This window comes from Rhinolophus ferrumequinum, chromosome 2 (assembly GCF_004115265.2).
Source record: "Rhinolophus ferrumequinum isolate MPI-CBG mRhiFer1 chromosome 2, mRhiFer1_v1.p, whole genome shotgun sequence".
Lineage (NCBI taxonomy): Eukaryota > Metazoa > Chordata > Mammalia > Chiroptera > Rhinolophidae > Rhinolophus > Rhinolophus ferrumequinum.
The window spans coordinates 83038636-83057508 of NC_046285.1; the positions used below are offsets into that span (position 1 = coordinate 83038636).

Here is an 18873-nt window from a genome sequence, read left to right on the forward strand (position 1 = left end):
TTTGCTATTTCCAAATATAAAGTCCTTCCAAAAATTAAAATCCATTTGACATTTTAGTTATTTTTCCAGTTTTATTGAGATATAATTGACATATCACCATTGCAAGTTTTGAAAAATGTTTAATTTCAAATGTAGCTATTAGTTTTCCATCCATTTTTTAGAGTGTTTTAATTCCCTTTACATATCAGTGATTTCTATTTCATTTTTGATTAAGTGTCACAAATTTCCAATACATTTTAACTCACAATATATGTGCCAATCTATTTAAAATTTTTTAATAAGGGAATTTTCAAACATACACAGAAGTAAAGAGGACAGTATAATGAATCACCTTATCATTGATAACCCAGGTTCAACTACCAATCTAATTTTAGAAAGAAGAGTATGTTGTTTTAAAAAAAAGTCAAACGTACAACAAAAGAGTGTTTAATTCCAAAAGATGTGAACTGGTGTTTCTATTTCACCAAATACTTAAAAGGATAAAAACACAAGATATGCATGGATCTAAGACAAATGCATTCTGCTGCTTTACTACATAAAATCAGAAAAGGCATCCCTTCAGATGCCTGCTTATAGACGAAAACCTTAGCTATGTCCATTAGTTTCTCAGTCTCATGCCTCACCTTTAGCATAAATAGCTATTTAACGTAAGTAGCATGCCTAGTTGTTTTTAGAAGCAGCAAAATCCTTTTTGCCAATGAAATCTTACATAATAAAAAATCCAACATATAAAATAGGCTTTTAAAACAGTCAAGTGAATCCAGCTGAAATGATGACCAAGGACACTGGACCACTTGGCCTCCCTCCATTGCATTCATACACAATCCTTTGATTAATCTAATCCTTAGATTAAGGACTGATCATATTAAATTATAAGATTTGAAGTTTATTGATAAAAAGAGTGCTAATCACCACATAGGTTATACCTCTGTAAAACTGTTTTTAGGAAGCAATATCGTAGTAGTTAAGAGCACAAACTCTGAGGCAAGATTACTGGGGCTAGAATCCTGGCTCCAAACCTAATCTGCATAACTACTGGCATATTAGTCTCTGTCCCTGAATTTCCTCATCTGTAAAACAGAATAATAGTAGTTTCTATTGTGATACACATATTGTCTATCAAATAAGACAATGTATGTAAAATATTTACAAGAGTGCTTATTAACATGTACTAGTAACTCAAGAAATGTGAACTATTACTGTATTTTTAATTTAACTGGACCATTCTCTCAACTCATCACCTAATGATGAGAGCTAGAAAATGAGGCACAAGACATGCCCAAACTGAAGAACTCATAATAAAAACAGATTAAGACTCTCAGTCCTAACTTTAAACAAATATCACCTCTAATTAATTATTCTTCTATATGACAGCAAATGACTAAACTGAGTATTCTTTGTTCATGAATTAGTTGCACACAGCTTTGTGCAAAGAAAATGAATGGTACATCCATTCAGACAAGTCAGCCATGGGGTAAGGATTTCAGAGAAGCAAGTTTTAACCCCGTCTTCCATGGAATACAACATGGTATCATAGAAAGAACATGCAAATCCCAGCTCTGACACTAAGAATTGTGTGGCAATGTAAATAAAATATCTTTAAGCCTTGGTTTTCTCATCTGATGGCAACATTATCTGCCAGACTCATAAAAATAGTATAATAATTAAATATAAATACAATGGAAAATGAGTAATAAAGTATATACAGTAGGTGCTACAAAGAATTTTCTCCTTCCCTACCCACCCTTTCCTTTCTCTCAAGTTACGTGTTCCCTGAGATAAATTATTTCAAAATTGTCTAAATTGATATTTCTTCAACATGAAGATCTAATGACAAATCAAACAGAATTCAATTCTAATTTTACCTGGAAATGGATGCCTGGAAACTAACTCTTCTGGAAGTCCAAGTTCTCTGCCTAAAATTCTTACTTCATCTTTATGAAAATCTTTCAGAGGTTCTATCACTTTTCCCTACAGGGGAAAAACCCAATTAATACAAATCAGTAACCAAAATGACATGGAAAACAAAGAGTAACAAATGACTGGCTTTTTCTGCTGTCTTGTACCTTAGATTTAAAAATCATTTTTTAAAACTTCATCTTTTCAAGTATTTCCTTCTATGTGCTTATAAGGAATTAGATGAATAATATAGTGATCTTATTTTTCTTTGAAACATATTTTAAACAGAATATTTTAAATATAAATATATCAGAGCAAACCCACCCTCCATCTCTGATATAGTTCTCATTACAATACAAGGCAATTTAAAAATATACCAGTGTTTCAAAATTAAAGCTCTCCACATGATACCATCAAGAATGTGAAAAGGCAACCCACAGAAGGCAAATCATATATCTTAAAAAGGACTCGTAATTAGAATATATAAAGAACTTAAAATTCAATAAAAAAATTAAACAAATTAAAAAGTGAGAAGATCTGAACTGCTATTTCTCCGAAGAAGATATTCAAATGGCCAACAAGCAAATGAAAGGATGTTCAATATCATTAGCTATTAGGGAAATGCAAATCAAAAACCACAATAAGATACCACTGCACATCCACTAAGATGCCCAAAATATGGAGACAGACAATTTACACCCATTACAATAGCTATTATGAAAACAACAGAAAATATCAAGTGTTGCCAAGGTGCAGAAAAATTGAAACCCTTGTGTATTTATTGTTGGTGAAAAGGTACTATGGTGTAACCGCTATGGAAACATTACGACGATCCCTCAAAAAATTAAAAATAGAACTACCATATGATCCAGCAATCCCACTTCTTGGTATAGATCCAAAGGAATGGAAAGCAGGGTCTCCAAGAGATATCTGCAAACCCATGTTCATAGCAGCACAACTTAAAACAGCCAAAAGTGGAAGCAACCAAAATGTCCATCGACAGATAAATGGGTAAACAAAATGTGTATATACATACAATAGAATATTATTTGGCCTTAGAAAGGAAGGAAATCCTGTCACATGCCAACATGGATGAACCTCAAGGACTTACGCTAAGTGAACAAAGCTAGTCATTAATATAAGGCATCTAAAGTAGTCAAACTCATAGAAACAGAAAGTAGAATGGTGGTTACCAGGGGTTGGGGAGAGGGAGAAAAGGGTAGCTGTTGTTCAGTGGGTACAGAGAGTTTCAGTTTCACAAGATGAAAAGTTATGGAAACCTGTTTCACAACAATGCAAACACACTTAACACTACTCAACTGTGCACACTTACAAATGGTTAAGGGAGGGGGGGAAAGAGCTTTATGGGAAGCTCTTTTACAGAGTTTTTACCTCTTCTCTCAACTTTCTGATGAGCTCTGTGTCATTGTGATGCGTTTTGATAAGTTCAGCTTTGCCACTTGCAACAAGGGAAGCACTTTCAATTAGATCAGGCCGTAAAGTACCTTGGGCAAGGAAAACTTCCTCGGGTTTCAGGTTCATTTCTCCAATTACTTCATTGGCAATCTATAACCAACAGGAGTAAAACAGCCTTTTTAAAAGATAAATCTTTTAAAAAAAAAAAACAGCAAAATTTTACACTTTCAGCTAAATTTCTCAAAGTCCTTGTGCAATACTAACCAGATGAAATCCACCAACTCCCAAACTAAGCTCCTTCAAGAATGTGTGTTCTTTAAAGAACAAGTTTTAACATAATTCAAAAAGGTATCCAAACATTCCCTTCAAGAGCCTGAAAACTAGCCATTGAAATACCCAAAGAACTAAAGTCTAATATCAACTTAAAACACCTATTCTTAAGTAGTTACAATAGCCTGAAAACACAAGTATACATTTTTTTTCTAAAAATGTAAAACAGTTCCTACAGGTCAGCATAATTGCAAAATAGAATAAAACTCTTGGCCAAAAAAAAAGGATCAAAATTAGTCAGCAAATTTGGTTACTTGATATAATGACAAGGAAAAAACAAATATTAAAATTCACATAAAAAATACTACACAATGAGGATATTTAAAAGGTACCTTAACGAAAGTATCCCCAATAATTTTTCTTTTCTCCTCAGGACTTGTAGTCATATTTAACGTTTTGCTAATTCTTTTTCGTGGAGTTCTGTCTTCATCTGATATTGGTAGAGTTGTTGTTCCATTGTAGAAAGAATGAGCAGCATTTATCACTGGGGAAGAGGGGAGAAACATGTTTTAAATAGAAGATAGCTTTTAAATTGTACAAACAAATCAAACTACAGGAAGAAAATCTAGATGAATCCTTTGATCACCCATTAATTTGCCTACATATTCCAGAACTACCAATAAGCCATGATTAATAGAGTCCAGACATAGGCACTCAACGGTGTCCTTTGGTGAATCCTGTGACATTTAATGATCTAGGCTCATGATATCATAAATTAGGCTGGTTCCCTCTATTTAGTGCTCCCCCAGAGCAACAAGCAAAAGCCACAGCAAGAAGCATGGCCCCAAGGGAACTGAAAGCAGTGGTTCATATACAGGGATCAAAGTTCTCAGAACTGTCCATTGACTAATTTCTTAAAAACTGACATTTATTAACATGTATCTACTAGTCCTTGACTGTCCCTTTACATTTAAGAGCAAGGTATTCCAAAAACTGACTAAGATCTGTATTTGGTAACATGGCTGAAAAACCAGTGGGCTTCACTATAAGATGACAAGGCAGCTGGTATTTCATTGGGGGACTGACTACTAGTAAAAACTGTAGGCCTTTCTCTTAAGCTCTTCAGTTACTCCAGAGAAGACATCTCCAATCTCCTGCCTATCAGCATTCAGGGAAGTTGAACAAAAGAAGTGTCAGGGGGAGGAAGTCACCATTCAGTACACAGATTTTTACTTAATCCTATTGTTTCTAATGTAAAATCTTACTTCCACCCTCAACTATGCCTGGTATTGATATGCCCAAGTCCAAATGTTTCCTGTTTAGCCTCATTAGAGGATAAATCCAGTCTTCTGATAGGCAGAGATAGCAACAGATTGTTCCTGTGTAAAGGAAAGGAGCTGCTTCCAAATTTTCAACCAGTCCACTTTAGGCTCACCCAGAAAACCACACCCAACAGGGAAGCCAAGGCTTCCAATCCCCGAGCCTCCCCAGAAGTCTTGCTTTTTGTTGGCTTTCTCCCCTAAGCCCCCACCCCGAGGGTTTACAGTCCCCCATTCTGCTATGTCAGTTACCAGGGACAGATGCAGGTTTCCGATTACAAATCTCATATATGCGGGCATACCTCATTTTATTACATCTCACTTTGCTACGCTTCACAAATGTTGCGTTTTTTACAAATTGAAGACAAGACCGTCCACCAGTGAAAAGACTGCAACTCGCTTTATTGAGGAGGTCTGAAACTGAACCCACAATATCTCCAAGGTACGCCTGTATAACTAAAACCCAAACTAAATGTATATCTAACAACTTTTTCTTAGCCTAATTCCAAAATGCCCACAGCCAGTCCAACACCACCCAACAGAGAGCAAGTTAGAGTAGAAAAACCCAGTGAATTTAATTAACTACAAATTATTAAAATATCTTACTCACAAATTTCATGAAAATGTATGACCATGTGAAGATACTACGAGGGTCCTTCCTAGTAGTTCAGAAAAGGCGTGGCTATTGAGGGTTCGTGAAACTTCAACTTCATTAGTTTATCAGATATAATCCACATTTTCCATCTGCTTCCCACATTCTAATATTTTGTTGAAATCATGAGACTGCTATCACCTCCTCTATTCTTTGTCCTTGTGATACTACACTTGGTTTAGGCCTGAACTGTTATTTTAGTGAAGTTTCAAAAGGAGAAAGAAATAGACTCACGTTCACTGCATAATCAACCTTTTGGCATCAATTCAATTAGTTCACTGATATATATCGCCTACATCATTAAACTGCTGACTTAATTTCACTATAACAATTACACCTAGTTTTTAAAAAAGTATAAAAGATTTCCACAAATGTAAATGCAGTCAAGCCCCAAAAAGTTTATTAGTGGCCTTAAAAAAAAAGTGGCTATAGGCTCTTCATTCCTCTTCTCTGTATAAGCCTTTGTTTGTAAAATAATCTGTATATCAGTACCTATTGTAGAAAGGCTTTGGATAGTCTCACACTTAAATATTATGTGTAAGAAAAAATTTAAAAAGAGAATGAGTAGAACAGAATGGTAGCTGGAATATGGTAACTTATTGATCTATATACAATATTAGAAATAATCAACAGTTTTAAAATTTACACTGGAGCCCCTCCTGAACCAGAAATAATTATAATATAAAAATAAAAAATATTTTCAACCATGAACTTACTGGGAAAACTGTATTTGATTAAGGCAATGTGCTCACTTCAGGCTAGATTTGATTAAACAAGTCCTGCCATGCAAATTAACTTTTCTGGGGCTCATCAATACCTTTGACCTGAATTCCAAGCTTTTTGAGGGCCTCTTCTACTGACTGGCTTTCTCGTTTTCGCATAAAGCCATTATCAATGTGCACAGCTATGACCTGATCTTGGTTCAAAGCACGATTCAGTAACGCTGTACAAACCGTTGAATCCACTCCACCACTGAGCAAAACCTACAGGATGAAAAGGAAAATCAAATGGAGTACAATAAGCAAAAAGGAAACAAAAACTATCAGCTTAAATTGTTACCCAAAAACACTGTATCAAAGGAACGTATGGTAACTGAAAGAGCATTCTCAGTGCAACTCACAAAGCACATGCTCACCCATTCCACACTGAAGGGCTGTGTTGAGGAAGCCAGCTCTAGTATTACTGACATAAATTTGTAGCCTTTCAGATGTAAACTGCTTACCAAAACTTTTGATGTGCCCACTCTCTCTTTGATCTCTCGAATACACTCAAGTTCTCTGTTTTGCACAGTAAAGGTCCCACTGCACCCCGCTATATCATAGAGGAAGTTCTTCAGTATTACTTTCCCATTTTCTGTAAGGCCAACTTCAGGGTGGAACTGTGCTCCGTATAATTTTTTAGATTCATTTGCTATACCTTTATAGAGAAAATAATCACAAATTAAAATTTTTTCATGTTGAAAAGACTCAATTAGTACCCACAGTAATTCCTTACAATTTCTTCCTCCGAAAATATGAAAACAAATATAAATTAGTTGGATTTTTAGCGACAGGAAAAATAAAAATAAAAACTATACAGCCATGATCTTTTTTAAAGGTCGTATGTAGCAATTAATGAACTACCGTGTTTCCCCAAAAATAAGAGCTAGCCAGACAATCAGCTCTAATGCATCTTTTGGAGCAAAAATTAACATAAGACCCGGTCTGATTTTACTATAAGACTGGGTGTGATGTGATGTGATGTAATACCAGGTATAATGTAATATAATATAATACTGGGTCGTATATTAATTTTTGCTCCAAAAGACGTAATAGGGCTGATTGTCCAGCTAGGTCTTATTTTCGGGGAATCACGGCACATGACAGTGAAATAAGTCCTGCAGAGATTATTTCACAGTACCCTCACTTCTCCACCCAGATTACTTCAATTGTCTTGTCTATTTAATGTAATGATAACTCAGTTTTGATTCTCAGACCCAAATGGCTTTCACATGCAATGTGCAGTTACCAATTTTCTATATGAGAAGAACCTCGTATATTAAACCAGTTACAATATTCTAAGTGTTTCTTTCTTGACTACTATTAACCACAAATATAACATCACTGACTTGACTAAATGTGTTTCTGACAATTACTGATTATCTACTAAGCAGCACATGTTAGACTGATGTTTTACATGTGCATGTATTACCCTTGTTTATCGTTCTGAACTCAAAGAGTTAGGTTATTAAGGCAGGCCTGGGAGGCTCCCAAACTCATACTGGTCGTACTATGTCAGGGAACCTCACACTTACTTTACTTGGCTTCTAGGACACCACTCTCTCGGTTCATTTATTTCACTGTCTGCTCCTTCTGAATCTTCTTTGTTGCTCTTCCTCATCTTACCCATCTCTATGCATGAAAGTTACCCAGTTCTCAGCCCTTAAATCTCTTCTCTATACATTCTAAGTGATCTCAAACTCTCATGACCTTAAATTCTACCCATATGTTGCTACACTCCCTAATTTGTACCTCTAGCCCAGTTTCCTCCTCTCCAGTCCCGGCTCATAGATACAACTGCCTACTCATACCTTCAGTTTAAGGTTTTTTTATTTTGTTTTTAAAGCACCCAACTGGTCAGTTTTTTTGTATTTTGTTTTATTAGGAGGGGTGAGCGTTTTTGTTTTTTTTTAATCTTTTATTTATTTAAGTGCGTTTTTCCAGGACCTATCAGCTCCAAATCAAGTAGCTGTTCCAATCTAGTTGTGGAGGGCGCAGCTCACAGTGGCCCATGTGGGACTTGAACTGGCAACGTTGTTGTTAAGAGCACCGCCCTCTAACCAACTGAGCTAACAGGCCGCCCCAGTTTAATGTTTAATAAGACATCTTGAATTTAATATGCAAACCCAAACTCCTGCTTTGTTTCCCATCAGATAAACAGAAACTTCATCCTTCTGGCTGCTCAGACCAAAAGCCTTGGGAGTTCAAAATTCAATTCTATTCTCTCATCCCCACTCCACATGCAACACAACTTTATCTCTCCCTTCAAATCATATCAGAATCCAATCTAACTTCCGGTGTCCACTTCAGCATATAAGTAGCTGGAAGAACCACTCTGTCCTAACAAGAAGTAAAAAGCTGACTACTGCCCTTGGAGAGACTAACAGGTAAATGCAGAGAATCACAACTTACCAGAGCAGAAACCCATGAATGCAAACCTCCACAGGAACCACTGCCAAAATGGGGAAACCTGAACTACAACTGATGAACTGCTGGAGGCTCAGCATGTGCAAATCTAAGAGATAAAAACTCCAGAAGGACCCAGTCATGGGGACCTCACACTGCAAATTTTACATCCAGGAGCTTGACCGAGTTCTTACAGAGAATATCAGAGCAAAATTCCCTTATGCTTCCAGCAGGGAGAGGGGGTCAAGAAACCGTTTTGAAATACACCAGACCATTCTGTCCTTCTTAACAAGGTCTACTTTCAGAAGAAACTATGTAATTAGCCTAACCTGCTAGGGTTTTAACAGAGCCTAAGTACCTGGGGGAAGGGACATACCCAACTCCAGTCCACTCAAGTCATTCTGTCCCATATAACAAGGGGAAGAAGTGACAGGGACTTGTGAAGTTCATAACCCAGGACCATGGGCTCCTGAAGAGACTGAGATCTACTCATAAGACTACAGAATGTTCTCCCTGTCCCATACCTTACCATCACAAACCAGGCCTGTTCACAGCAATTCCTTTTACCTAGTACATCATGTCTGGCTACCAAGAAAAATATTACAAGGCATACTAAAAGACAAAAGAGTTTGAAGAGCTAGAAAAAGCACCAAAATTAGACTCAGATATCTCAGGGATATTGAAATTATCTGGTTGAGAATTTAAAACAACTATGATTAAGAAGATAAAAACTCTAATGGATAAAGTACAGAATGCAAGAACAGATGGGCAATGTAAGCAAAGCAAAGGAAATTCTAAAAAGGTAACAAAAAGAAATGCTAAGATCAAAAACACTGCATAATAATGAAGAATGACTTTGATGAGCTTATAAGTAGACTGGACACAGATAAAAAAATAATCTATGAGTGAGCTAGAGGATGTCTCAATAAAAATGGCCCAAACTGAAAACCAAGGAGAAAAAAACCACTGAAAATAAAACTAGAACAGAATATCCAAGTACAAAAGGTGTAAAATACACAGAAAGGGAATTCCAGAAGAACAAAGAGAGAAAGGAAAACAAGAAATATTTGAAACAACAGTAAATGAGAATTTCCCAAAATTAATTTCAGACACCATGCCACAGATCCAGGAACCTCAGAAAACACTGAGCAGGATATATACCAAAAATACTACACTGAGGTTTATCATTTTCAAACTACAGAAAAACAAAGATAAAGGAAAAATCTTGAAAGAAGCCGGAGGAAAAAAACAACTTACTTATAGAGGAGTGTAAATAAGAATTACATTCAACTTCTCCTCAGAAAACATGGAAGCAGAAGAGAGTGGAGTGAAATATTTAAAATGTTGAGAGGAAATATACATTCTTCTCAAGTGCACATGGAACACTCTCCAAGATAATTATATGTAAGGCCAGAAAACAAGTCACAATAAATTAGAAGATTAAAATCATATCAAGTATCTTTTCCGACCACAATGATAAATTAGAAATCACTTACAAGAAGAAAACTAGAAAATTCACAAATACATGGTGATTAAACAACATGGTCCTGAAAAACCAATGGTTCAAAGAAATCAAAAGAGAAATTTTAAAAATTTTGAGACAAATACAAATAAAAAAAAAACAACCAAAACTTATGGGACGAAGCAAAAGCAATTCTAAGAAAGAAGTTTACAGCAATTAACACCTACATCAAGAAAAACTAAAGATTTCAAATAAACAACCTAACTTTACACTTCAAGGAACTAGAAAAAGAACAAACCAAGCCTGAAGTTAATAAAAGGATGGAAATTACAAGATCAGATGGGAAAAAAATGAAATAGACTAAAAAAATAAAAAAGACAAAAAAAGAAAAGGTCAATTAAACTAAGAATTGATCTTTGAAAAGATAAATAAAATAGACAAACCTTTAGCCAGACTTAACCAAGAAAAAAAGAGTACTCAAAATTAGAAATGAAAAAGGAGACATAACAGACATAACAACTGATAACACAGAAATATAAAGGATCATAGAGACTACTACTGTGTCTCACCGAAAATAAGACCTAACCGGGCCATCAACTCTAATGTATCTTTTGGAGCAAAAATTAATATAAGACCGGGCCTTATATATTATTATATTACATATATTATATATAATATATTATATTATATACAATATAATAACATATAAGACCGGTCTTATATTATACCCAGTCTTACATTAAGACCCAATCTTATACTAAAATAAGACCAGGTCTTATATTAATTTTTGCTCCAAAAGACGCATTAGAGCTGATGGTCCAGCTAGGTCTTATTTTCGGGGAAATACAGTATAAACAATTATACACCAACAAATTGGACAACCTAGAATGGATAAATTTCTATTAATATAATCATAAAACCTACCAGTGCTGCACCAAAAATGGAAATTTTGAAGACCAATTATTAGTAAGGAGATCAATAATCAGAACCTCCCACAAAGAAAAGTATAGGACCAGATGGCTTCACTAGTGAAATCTACCAAAAAGTTAAAAATATTAATACTTATCTAACTATTTCAAAAAAATAAAAGATTAAGGAACACTTCCAAACTCATTCCATGAGGTCATTACTCTGATATCTAAGCCAGACAAGGATACTACTAGAAAATTATAGGCCAATATACCTGATAAACATAGATGTAAAAACCCTCAGCAAAATATTAACAAACTGTGTTCAACAATACATTAAAATGATCATACACTGTGATCAAGTGTGATTTATTCCAGGGATGCAAGGATAGGTCAACATCTGCAAATCAATCAATGAGACACACCACATTAAGAAAATGAAGGATAAAGAATCATATGTTCATCTCAAAAAGTAAAGAAAAAGCATTAGATAAAAATTCAACATCCATTCATGATAAAAACTCTCAACAAACTGGGTACAGAGGGAACATATGTCAATATAATAAAGGCTATATACGACAAGATTACAGGTAACATATTCAATGGTGAAAAGCTGAAAGCTTTCCTTCTCAGATCAGGAAGAAGACAAGGATGTCTATTCTGGTCACTTTTATTCAGCATAGGACTGGAAATCTTGGACATAGCAATCAGACAGGAAAAAGAAATAAAATTTTCCAAACTGGAAAAGAAGTAAGATTGTCTTTACTTGCAGATGACATGATATTATATACAGAAAACCATAGACTCCACCAAAAAACTGTTACAATTAATAAACAATTTTAGTAAGATTGGATAGAAAAATCAACATACACAACATCCGTTGTGTTTCTATACACAAAGTATAAGAAAAAAATTAAGAAAACATTCCCATTTATAATAACATCAAAATAATAAAATACTTAGGAATAAATTTAAACAAAGGAGATAAAAGATCTGTACTCCGAAAACTGTAAGACTGATGAAAGAAATTGAAGAAGGCACAAATAAATGGAAAGATATCCCATGTTCATGGTTTAGAACAGGGGTGTCCAAACTGTGGCCTGTGATCCATTTTTTATTGGCCCGCAGCAAATTCCAAAAATATATTTAGTTTACTTAAATAAACCGGGTGAGGCAATACGTACTTCACCTCAAGTGAGTGGCCCGGCTGTTTGTGTATTTTACCGCATATGGCCCTTGGTGAAAACCGCTGAAAAAAGTTTGGAAACCCCTGGTTTAGAAGAATTAATATTGTTAAAATGTCCATTCTACACATAGCAATCTATAGACCCAATTCAATCTCTATCAAAATCCTAATGGCGTTTTTCACAAAAATAGCAATAACAATCCTAAAATTTGTATGGAACCACAAAAATTTCCAAAGAACCAAAGCAATCTTGAGAAAGAACAAAGCTAGAGACATCACACTTCTTGATTTCAAACTATATTACAGCACTGTAGTAATCAAAACAGTATGACACTCACATAAAAACAGGCACACAAACCAAAGGGACAGAACAGAGAGTCCCAAAATAAACTCATGCATATAGGGTCAGTTAATTTACGGCAAAGCCAAGAATATACAATGGGGAAAGAATAGTCTTTTCAATAACTGGTGTTGGGAAAACTGGATGGCCACATGCAAAAATAAAAAGAAACTGGATCACTATCTTAGACCATACATATAATTTAGCTCAAAATGGATTAGAGACTTGAATGTAAAACCTGAAATCATATAACTGCTAGAAGAAAACATAGGAAAAAAAACTCCGTGACATTGGTCTTGGCAATAATTTTTTTGGATTTGATACCAAAAGCAAAGGCAACAAAAACAAACAAGAGGGACTAACTACACCAAATTAAAAAGCTTCTGCAGAGCAAAGGAAACCAACAAAATGAAAAGGCAACCTATGGAATGGGATAAAATGTTTGCAAACCATATATCCAACAGGAGGTTAATATCCAAAACATACAAGGAACTCATACAACTCAAAGGCAAAATAATAACCCAATTTAAAAATGGGCAAAGGACCTGAATAGACATAAAAGGACAACAACTTGAAGCTGAATGGCACCCTCCACAACTAAGATTGAAAGGACAACAACTTGACTTGGAAAAAAGGCCTGGAAGTACACACTGTTCCCCAATAAAGTCCTGTTCCCCTTCCCCAATAAAAATCTTTAAAACAAAATAAAGATAAAAAAAATAAAGGAATACTATGAACAACTCTGTCCCAAATTTTATTATTTAGATAATGTGGACTAATTCTTTGAAAGACATATTTATCAAAACTCACACCAGAAACTGATAATCTGAACAGGCCTAGATCTATAAAAGAAACGACACGATCCTATCAATAAATGCAGAAAAAGTATCTGAAAAAGTCCAACACTCATTCATGCCAAAAACTCAGTAAACTAAGAACAGAGTGGTAGTTTTTCAACTTGATAAAGACTATCTTCTAAAAACCTTCAGCTAACATCATACTTAACAGTGAGAAACTCAAGTTTCCCACTAAGATAGGGATCTAGACAAGGGTGCTCCCTCTCTCCGTAGCTTTTGAACATTGTACCAAAAGTCTTAGCTAATACAAAAAGACAAGAAAATGAATAGTATACAAACTGGGACAGAGAAATAAAACTGTCTTTATTCACAGATGACATGATCGCCTGTACAAAAAAAACCTGAAAGAATCAGTAACAAAAACCTCCTGGAACTAATTAAGTGATTAGAGCAGAATCACTGCTTGAGTTGCAGAATACAGGTTAATACCAAAAGGTCATTGCTTTCCTGTATACCACTGATGAACAAGTGGAATTTGATATTTAAAACACAATATGATCAACCCACAATACGAGCACCCCCAAAAAAACTGAAATACTTAGGTATAAATGTAACAAAACACGTCTGTCCAAACCTCTCCAAGAAAGCAGTCACTCCCACCACTCCCACCACTGCGCCCACTGCCCACACCCTTCGCCCTCTTCCTTCCTGATCTCTACCACGGTCACCTAGCTGGTCTCCTGCTTCAACAGCTGACTCTGTCTTTTCTCCTCACTGCAGCCAGGTGAATCCTGAAATTAGATCATGTCTCTCCTTGGCTCAAAACCCCAACTCACTAAGAGCAAAGAATGTTTTCATAATGGCCTCAAAGGTCCTGTGTTCTGTCCCCAACAACCTCGCTGGCCCAACTTCTCCCACTCTTCCCCACGTTTACTCCAAGCAAAACCAAGTAGTCTGCTTGCTGTTCCTCAAACATGGTCCCATCCTAGAAGCTTTGTACTGCTCTTTCTTTTTCCCTCAAATATCCAGAAGGGTCAGCACTTACTTCCTTCATGTCCAATATCATCTTGTAGAAATACCTTCCCTGAATATCTGATATAAAACATTAACAACCCTAATCACACATATTCTGCAACACTCCTCTCTTCTCCTATTATTTCAATGTACTTAACAAACACTGACACCTGATATATTCTGTATTTGTTTGTATATTGTCTGTCCCATATCTTCCCCCAAATAGAATGTTCAAAATTTTGCCCATTTTGTTCATTACTGTATCCTTGGCACCTAGCATTGTTCCTGGCACATAGTAAGTGCTCAAATATTTGTTGAATGAATAAAAATACATAAGCCATCCACCACTGTTGATCTTTTATGTGAAGTAAAAACACTTCAATATGAAAACCATTCTTGGATCATTTGTATGCTAATATATTAGTCTGTTAAGTAACCGGGGCAGATTATACAATCAATTAAGTTTATCCAGGATAAATCTTTTCCTCAACTTATTATTAAGATATGGCATTTCAAACAAAACGAACTTTATTGATAAACCCACTTTTCTACTGATTTCCAGGATTACTGATGATTATTTACATTATAATTATTCAAATAAGCAAGTAAATACCAGCAGCCCGAAAATCAATTTCTCTTCCTCAAAAAGGTAGACGACAAAAATGGTTTTAGAGCATGGGCTGGCTAACTTCCTACAGAGAGCTAGACAGTAAAAATCTTAGGCTTTGCAAAACACACATATATAAACAGTCTCTTTTATTATAATCCTTTAATGTAAAAATCATTCTTAGTTCCTGGACATACAAACACAGGTTACTACTGCATTTGACCATAGGTCATAGTTTGCCAACCCTGTTTCAGAGAAACATCCTGAGTGCTGAGCCTGGTGTTTTACAGACGTCCAAGATACATGCCTATGCATACCTAAGAAAGGCATTTAAAAACGCAATTATGAATATAGCATGTTAGAAAGAAGGAGAGTTCTCAAATTTTTCCTGAGCTATAAAATTATAACTACTGTGGTTTATGTCTGAAAAATTTGTGTTAGTATAAACATTTTTAAAAATATTTCAGAGCAAACCAGTAGGTGACTTCTCTTCTAGATAATCTTCCTAATATTTCATTTCTTTCACAAATTAATAGTTGATTCTACATTTACAGTACCTTTAAAAAAATAAGAAAAATCAAAAACAGTACCTTAAACAGAAACATAGTCTTAGACTCTTCAGATAAATCTTTAAAAATGAAATCTGCAAAAGTTTTAGAATTTTCACCTGCCACAATGTTCCCAGAACGTGCCACAACCTTGAATCCATCGGCTACTTTGTCTACACTATCTCCATGGGTAAGTAAAACAATTTCTTCCTTCTGAAGGCCCCTAAACATAGAGAAAGTAAAACACATCAATATCTTAATTACAGGCATGATTAATGGTCCTTTTGCTTTGCTTTTTTCCAGCTGAGATATAACTGACATCTAACATTGTGTAAGTTTAAGCTGCACATGACAATAATATATATATATTTTTAAATGATTAGCACAATAAGATTAGTTAACACATCCATCACTTCACACAGTTACCATTTTTTGTGTGTGGTGAGAACATTTAAGATCTACTTTCTTAGCAACTTTCAAGTATACAATACAGTGTTGTTAACTATAGTCACCATCCTGTACCTTAGAGCCCCAGAACTTATTCATCTTATAACTGAAAGTTTATACTTTTGCTTTAAAAATACTAGTTTGCCATATGTGTAGATCAAGAAAACAGAAATAAGCATATAACAGTGCAACATTGCTAGAATTTAAATTTATTCTATCCATTATAAATAAAGCCAATTAAAAAATACTAAATCTCAAAAAAGACAATCTGTAAAAACTGAAAACTGAGACAAATAAATACAAAAAAATAATAATTTCAAGAGATTATAACAATTTCAACATTTTATCTCTATTGGGATTTATCTTAAGAACAAAAGGTATTTCAGAGATCCTAACACTTTATTCAGTAGTCATATTAGCAGTCATTGTACTAATATTGTTATTTGGCAGCTATATGTGTAGTATAGATATGTGTATATTGTAAGTTAAAACAAATAGTAAATAATATAATTAGGAATTCAGATTTTCGGCTTCAGAGCATGGAAATAAAAATTAAAAAAATCAAAGGAGCTAAGTAAAAACCTAATTGGAAATAATAGTATACATTAACGATTGTTTTCTCTTTCTGGAAGAATATATACGCTTAACTGTTCACTGAAAAGGCCTAGAAACAATGACATCCAGTAGCAACGTAGACCTCTATCTCTCGTGCCACACAAATCAATAGTATGGATTAAAAGAGATGTGAGTAACATTAATCAAATGTAATGTGTGGACCTTCTCTGGACGCTGATTTGAACATCAATCATAAAAAGATATTTTGTACATTATGGGAAAACCTGAAATATTAAGAAATAAAAAACTAAATTAAAAATAAAGCAAGATGACATAGTACATTCAAGCCAAAGGATGTTTGGGATTGTTATTGCTGTCATCACTGTTATTGAGGATTAGTACAGGCTGTAACTAAGTTTCAGAATTTTAAAACTAGGAAGACAGAAAAACTCTAAATCTTAACCAGATCTTTACGTTTGAAGCCTCTGAGGGTGTAACACACCACCAGGACTCTAAAGCAGTTCTCAAGTAACTCGTCTTGAGAGCTGCTTTAGGAGTCCTGGTGCTATGTTATTTTGTAAGTGAATATAGACAACACCTCTTCATTATGAAGTGGAACTAGCACTGGATTTCTAACATATTTTAGTAATGAGTAGCTTCAGTGTATAAAATTATTTTGAGCAATCTTGGCGTTTTAATTAATGTTCCTTTGAAAATTAGAATCTTTGAACACAGTTTTACTTATTTTTGCTCTTCCTCAATATTAAAGAGGAGCTGGCCACAGCCAGTTTTGTGTAAAAACTGGAATTGTATCTACGTTTCAGATAAACATAAATTCATAACACGGACCTTAAAATTTCTGTTGACATATGAGTTAATATCCAAAATATATAAAGAACTTAGTTAAAAACAAAAAGAAAAACAATCTTATTTAAAAAATGGGTAGAAAAACTAAACAGACATTTCTTCAAAGAGGACATCAAAATGACCAACAAACACATGAAAAGATGCTCAACATCATTAATTATCAGGGAAATTCAAATCAAACCACCATGAGAGATCACCTCGCACCTGTCAGAATGGCTATCATCAGGAAGACAAGAGATAACCAGCGCTGGGGAGGATGTGATGAAAGGGACCACTTCTACATTGTTGGGGGGTCTGTAAACTGGTTCAACCACTATGGAAAATATGGAGGTTCTTCAAAAAAATTAAAATTAGATCTACCATAGGATCCAGCAATTCTACTTATTACAGCATTACTCAAAATAACAAAGACATGGAAACAACTCAAATGCCCATCAATGAATGAATGGATAAAAAATGATGTGGTACATATACAGTATGGAATATTATTCAGTCATGAGAAAGGGAGATCTCCTACTTGCAACAACATGGATGAACCCTGAGCACAGTAAGCTAAGCAAGACAGAGCTAAGTCAGACAAAGAAAGTAATGTATAATATCCCTTATTCGTATGTGGAATCTAAAACAGTTAAACCTGTAAAAAAATAGAATAAAATGGTTACCAGGGGCCTGGGGCAGCGAGGGGTGGGGAGAGCGTAAGAGTGACAGTGTTTAAGGGTACAAACTTATAATGAGTAGTAAATAGGCCACAGAGATCTAATGCACTGTATAGTGAATGTAAACAATTATATAATGTGATAAACTATTACATTAGCAATCATATTACAATATATAAATGTATCAAAGTAATACACCGTACGTCATAAACTTACACTATATTACACATCAAATATACTCAATTAAAAAAAATTCTGATCTGTCAAATTTGGAGAAAATCATTCATTAAGAATTAATTTAGGCACAAGTGAATGGAGGCTTTAAGGATATATATTAATAAAACAAACCTATAATGAAAAATAATTAGCACAGTGAAAAGAAATGATAATAAAAAGTAACTACATGTGCTCATTAATTGACATCAGCCTGCATTTTACAGATTTAATGCAGTTAGAGGAAAATGTGGTTTTAAAATAAAAATGAACTTCAGGTCAAAAAGAAGCAAGTAAATAACTAATAGTCCATTAAAATGGGCTTTACCCAAAACAGGAAAACCCCAAAAAGTAAGTAAGTGACTGAAACATAAGTTTTCTGGTCTTTCAGAAAACTGAATGAAAACTCAGTGACTTTTTTTTTTTTTAAGTAAAGCAGAAGATAAATAATTCTAGGAAACTAGTGAACAGCTCATTCATCATTTTTATACAGATTAAAGCTATAGCACCTAATCTATTATCACGTAGCAATAAAATCAATTAATACATTCAC

General features: G+C 34.6%; 1 protein-coding gene across 2 annotated transcripts in view; it reads right to left on the reverse strand.

Annotated features, from left to right (window-relative positions):
* The window catches only part of GMPS (guanine monophosphate synthase), a 54232-nt gene that overhangs the window by 11938 nt on the left and 23421 nt on the right, over window positions 1-18873 (reverse strand). For both annotated transcript variants that reach the window (XM_033132324.1, XM_033132333.1), the window contains 6 exons: window positions 15702-15805; window positions 6779-6972; window positions 6374-6539; window positions 3978-4129; window positions 3292-3465; window positions 1866-1971 (listed from right to left, as the gene is read on the reverse strand). In XM_033132324.1, coding sequence (XP_032988215.1) covers window positions 1866-1971; window positions 3292-3465; window positions 3978-4129; window positions 6374-6539; window positions 6779-6972; window positions 15702-15805 — 896 coding nt within the window. The remainder of the gene's footprint in view (window positions 1-1865; window positions 1972-3291; window positions 3466-3977; window positions 4130-6373; window positions 6540-6778; window positions 6973-15701; window positions 15806-18873) is intronic.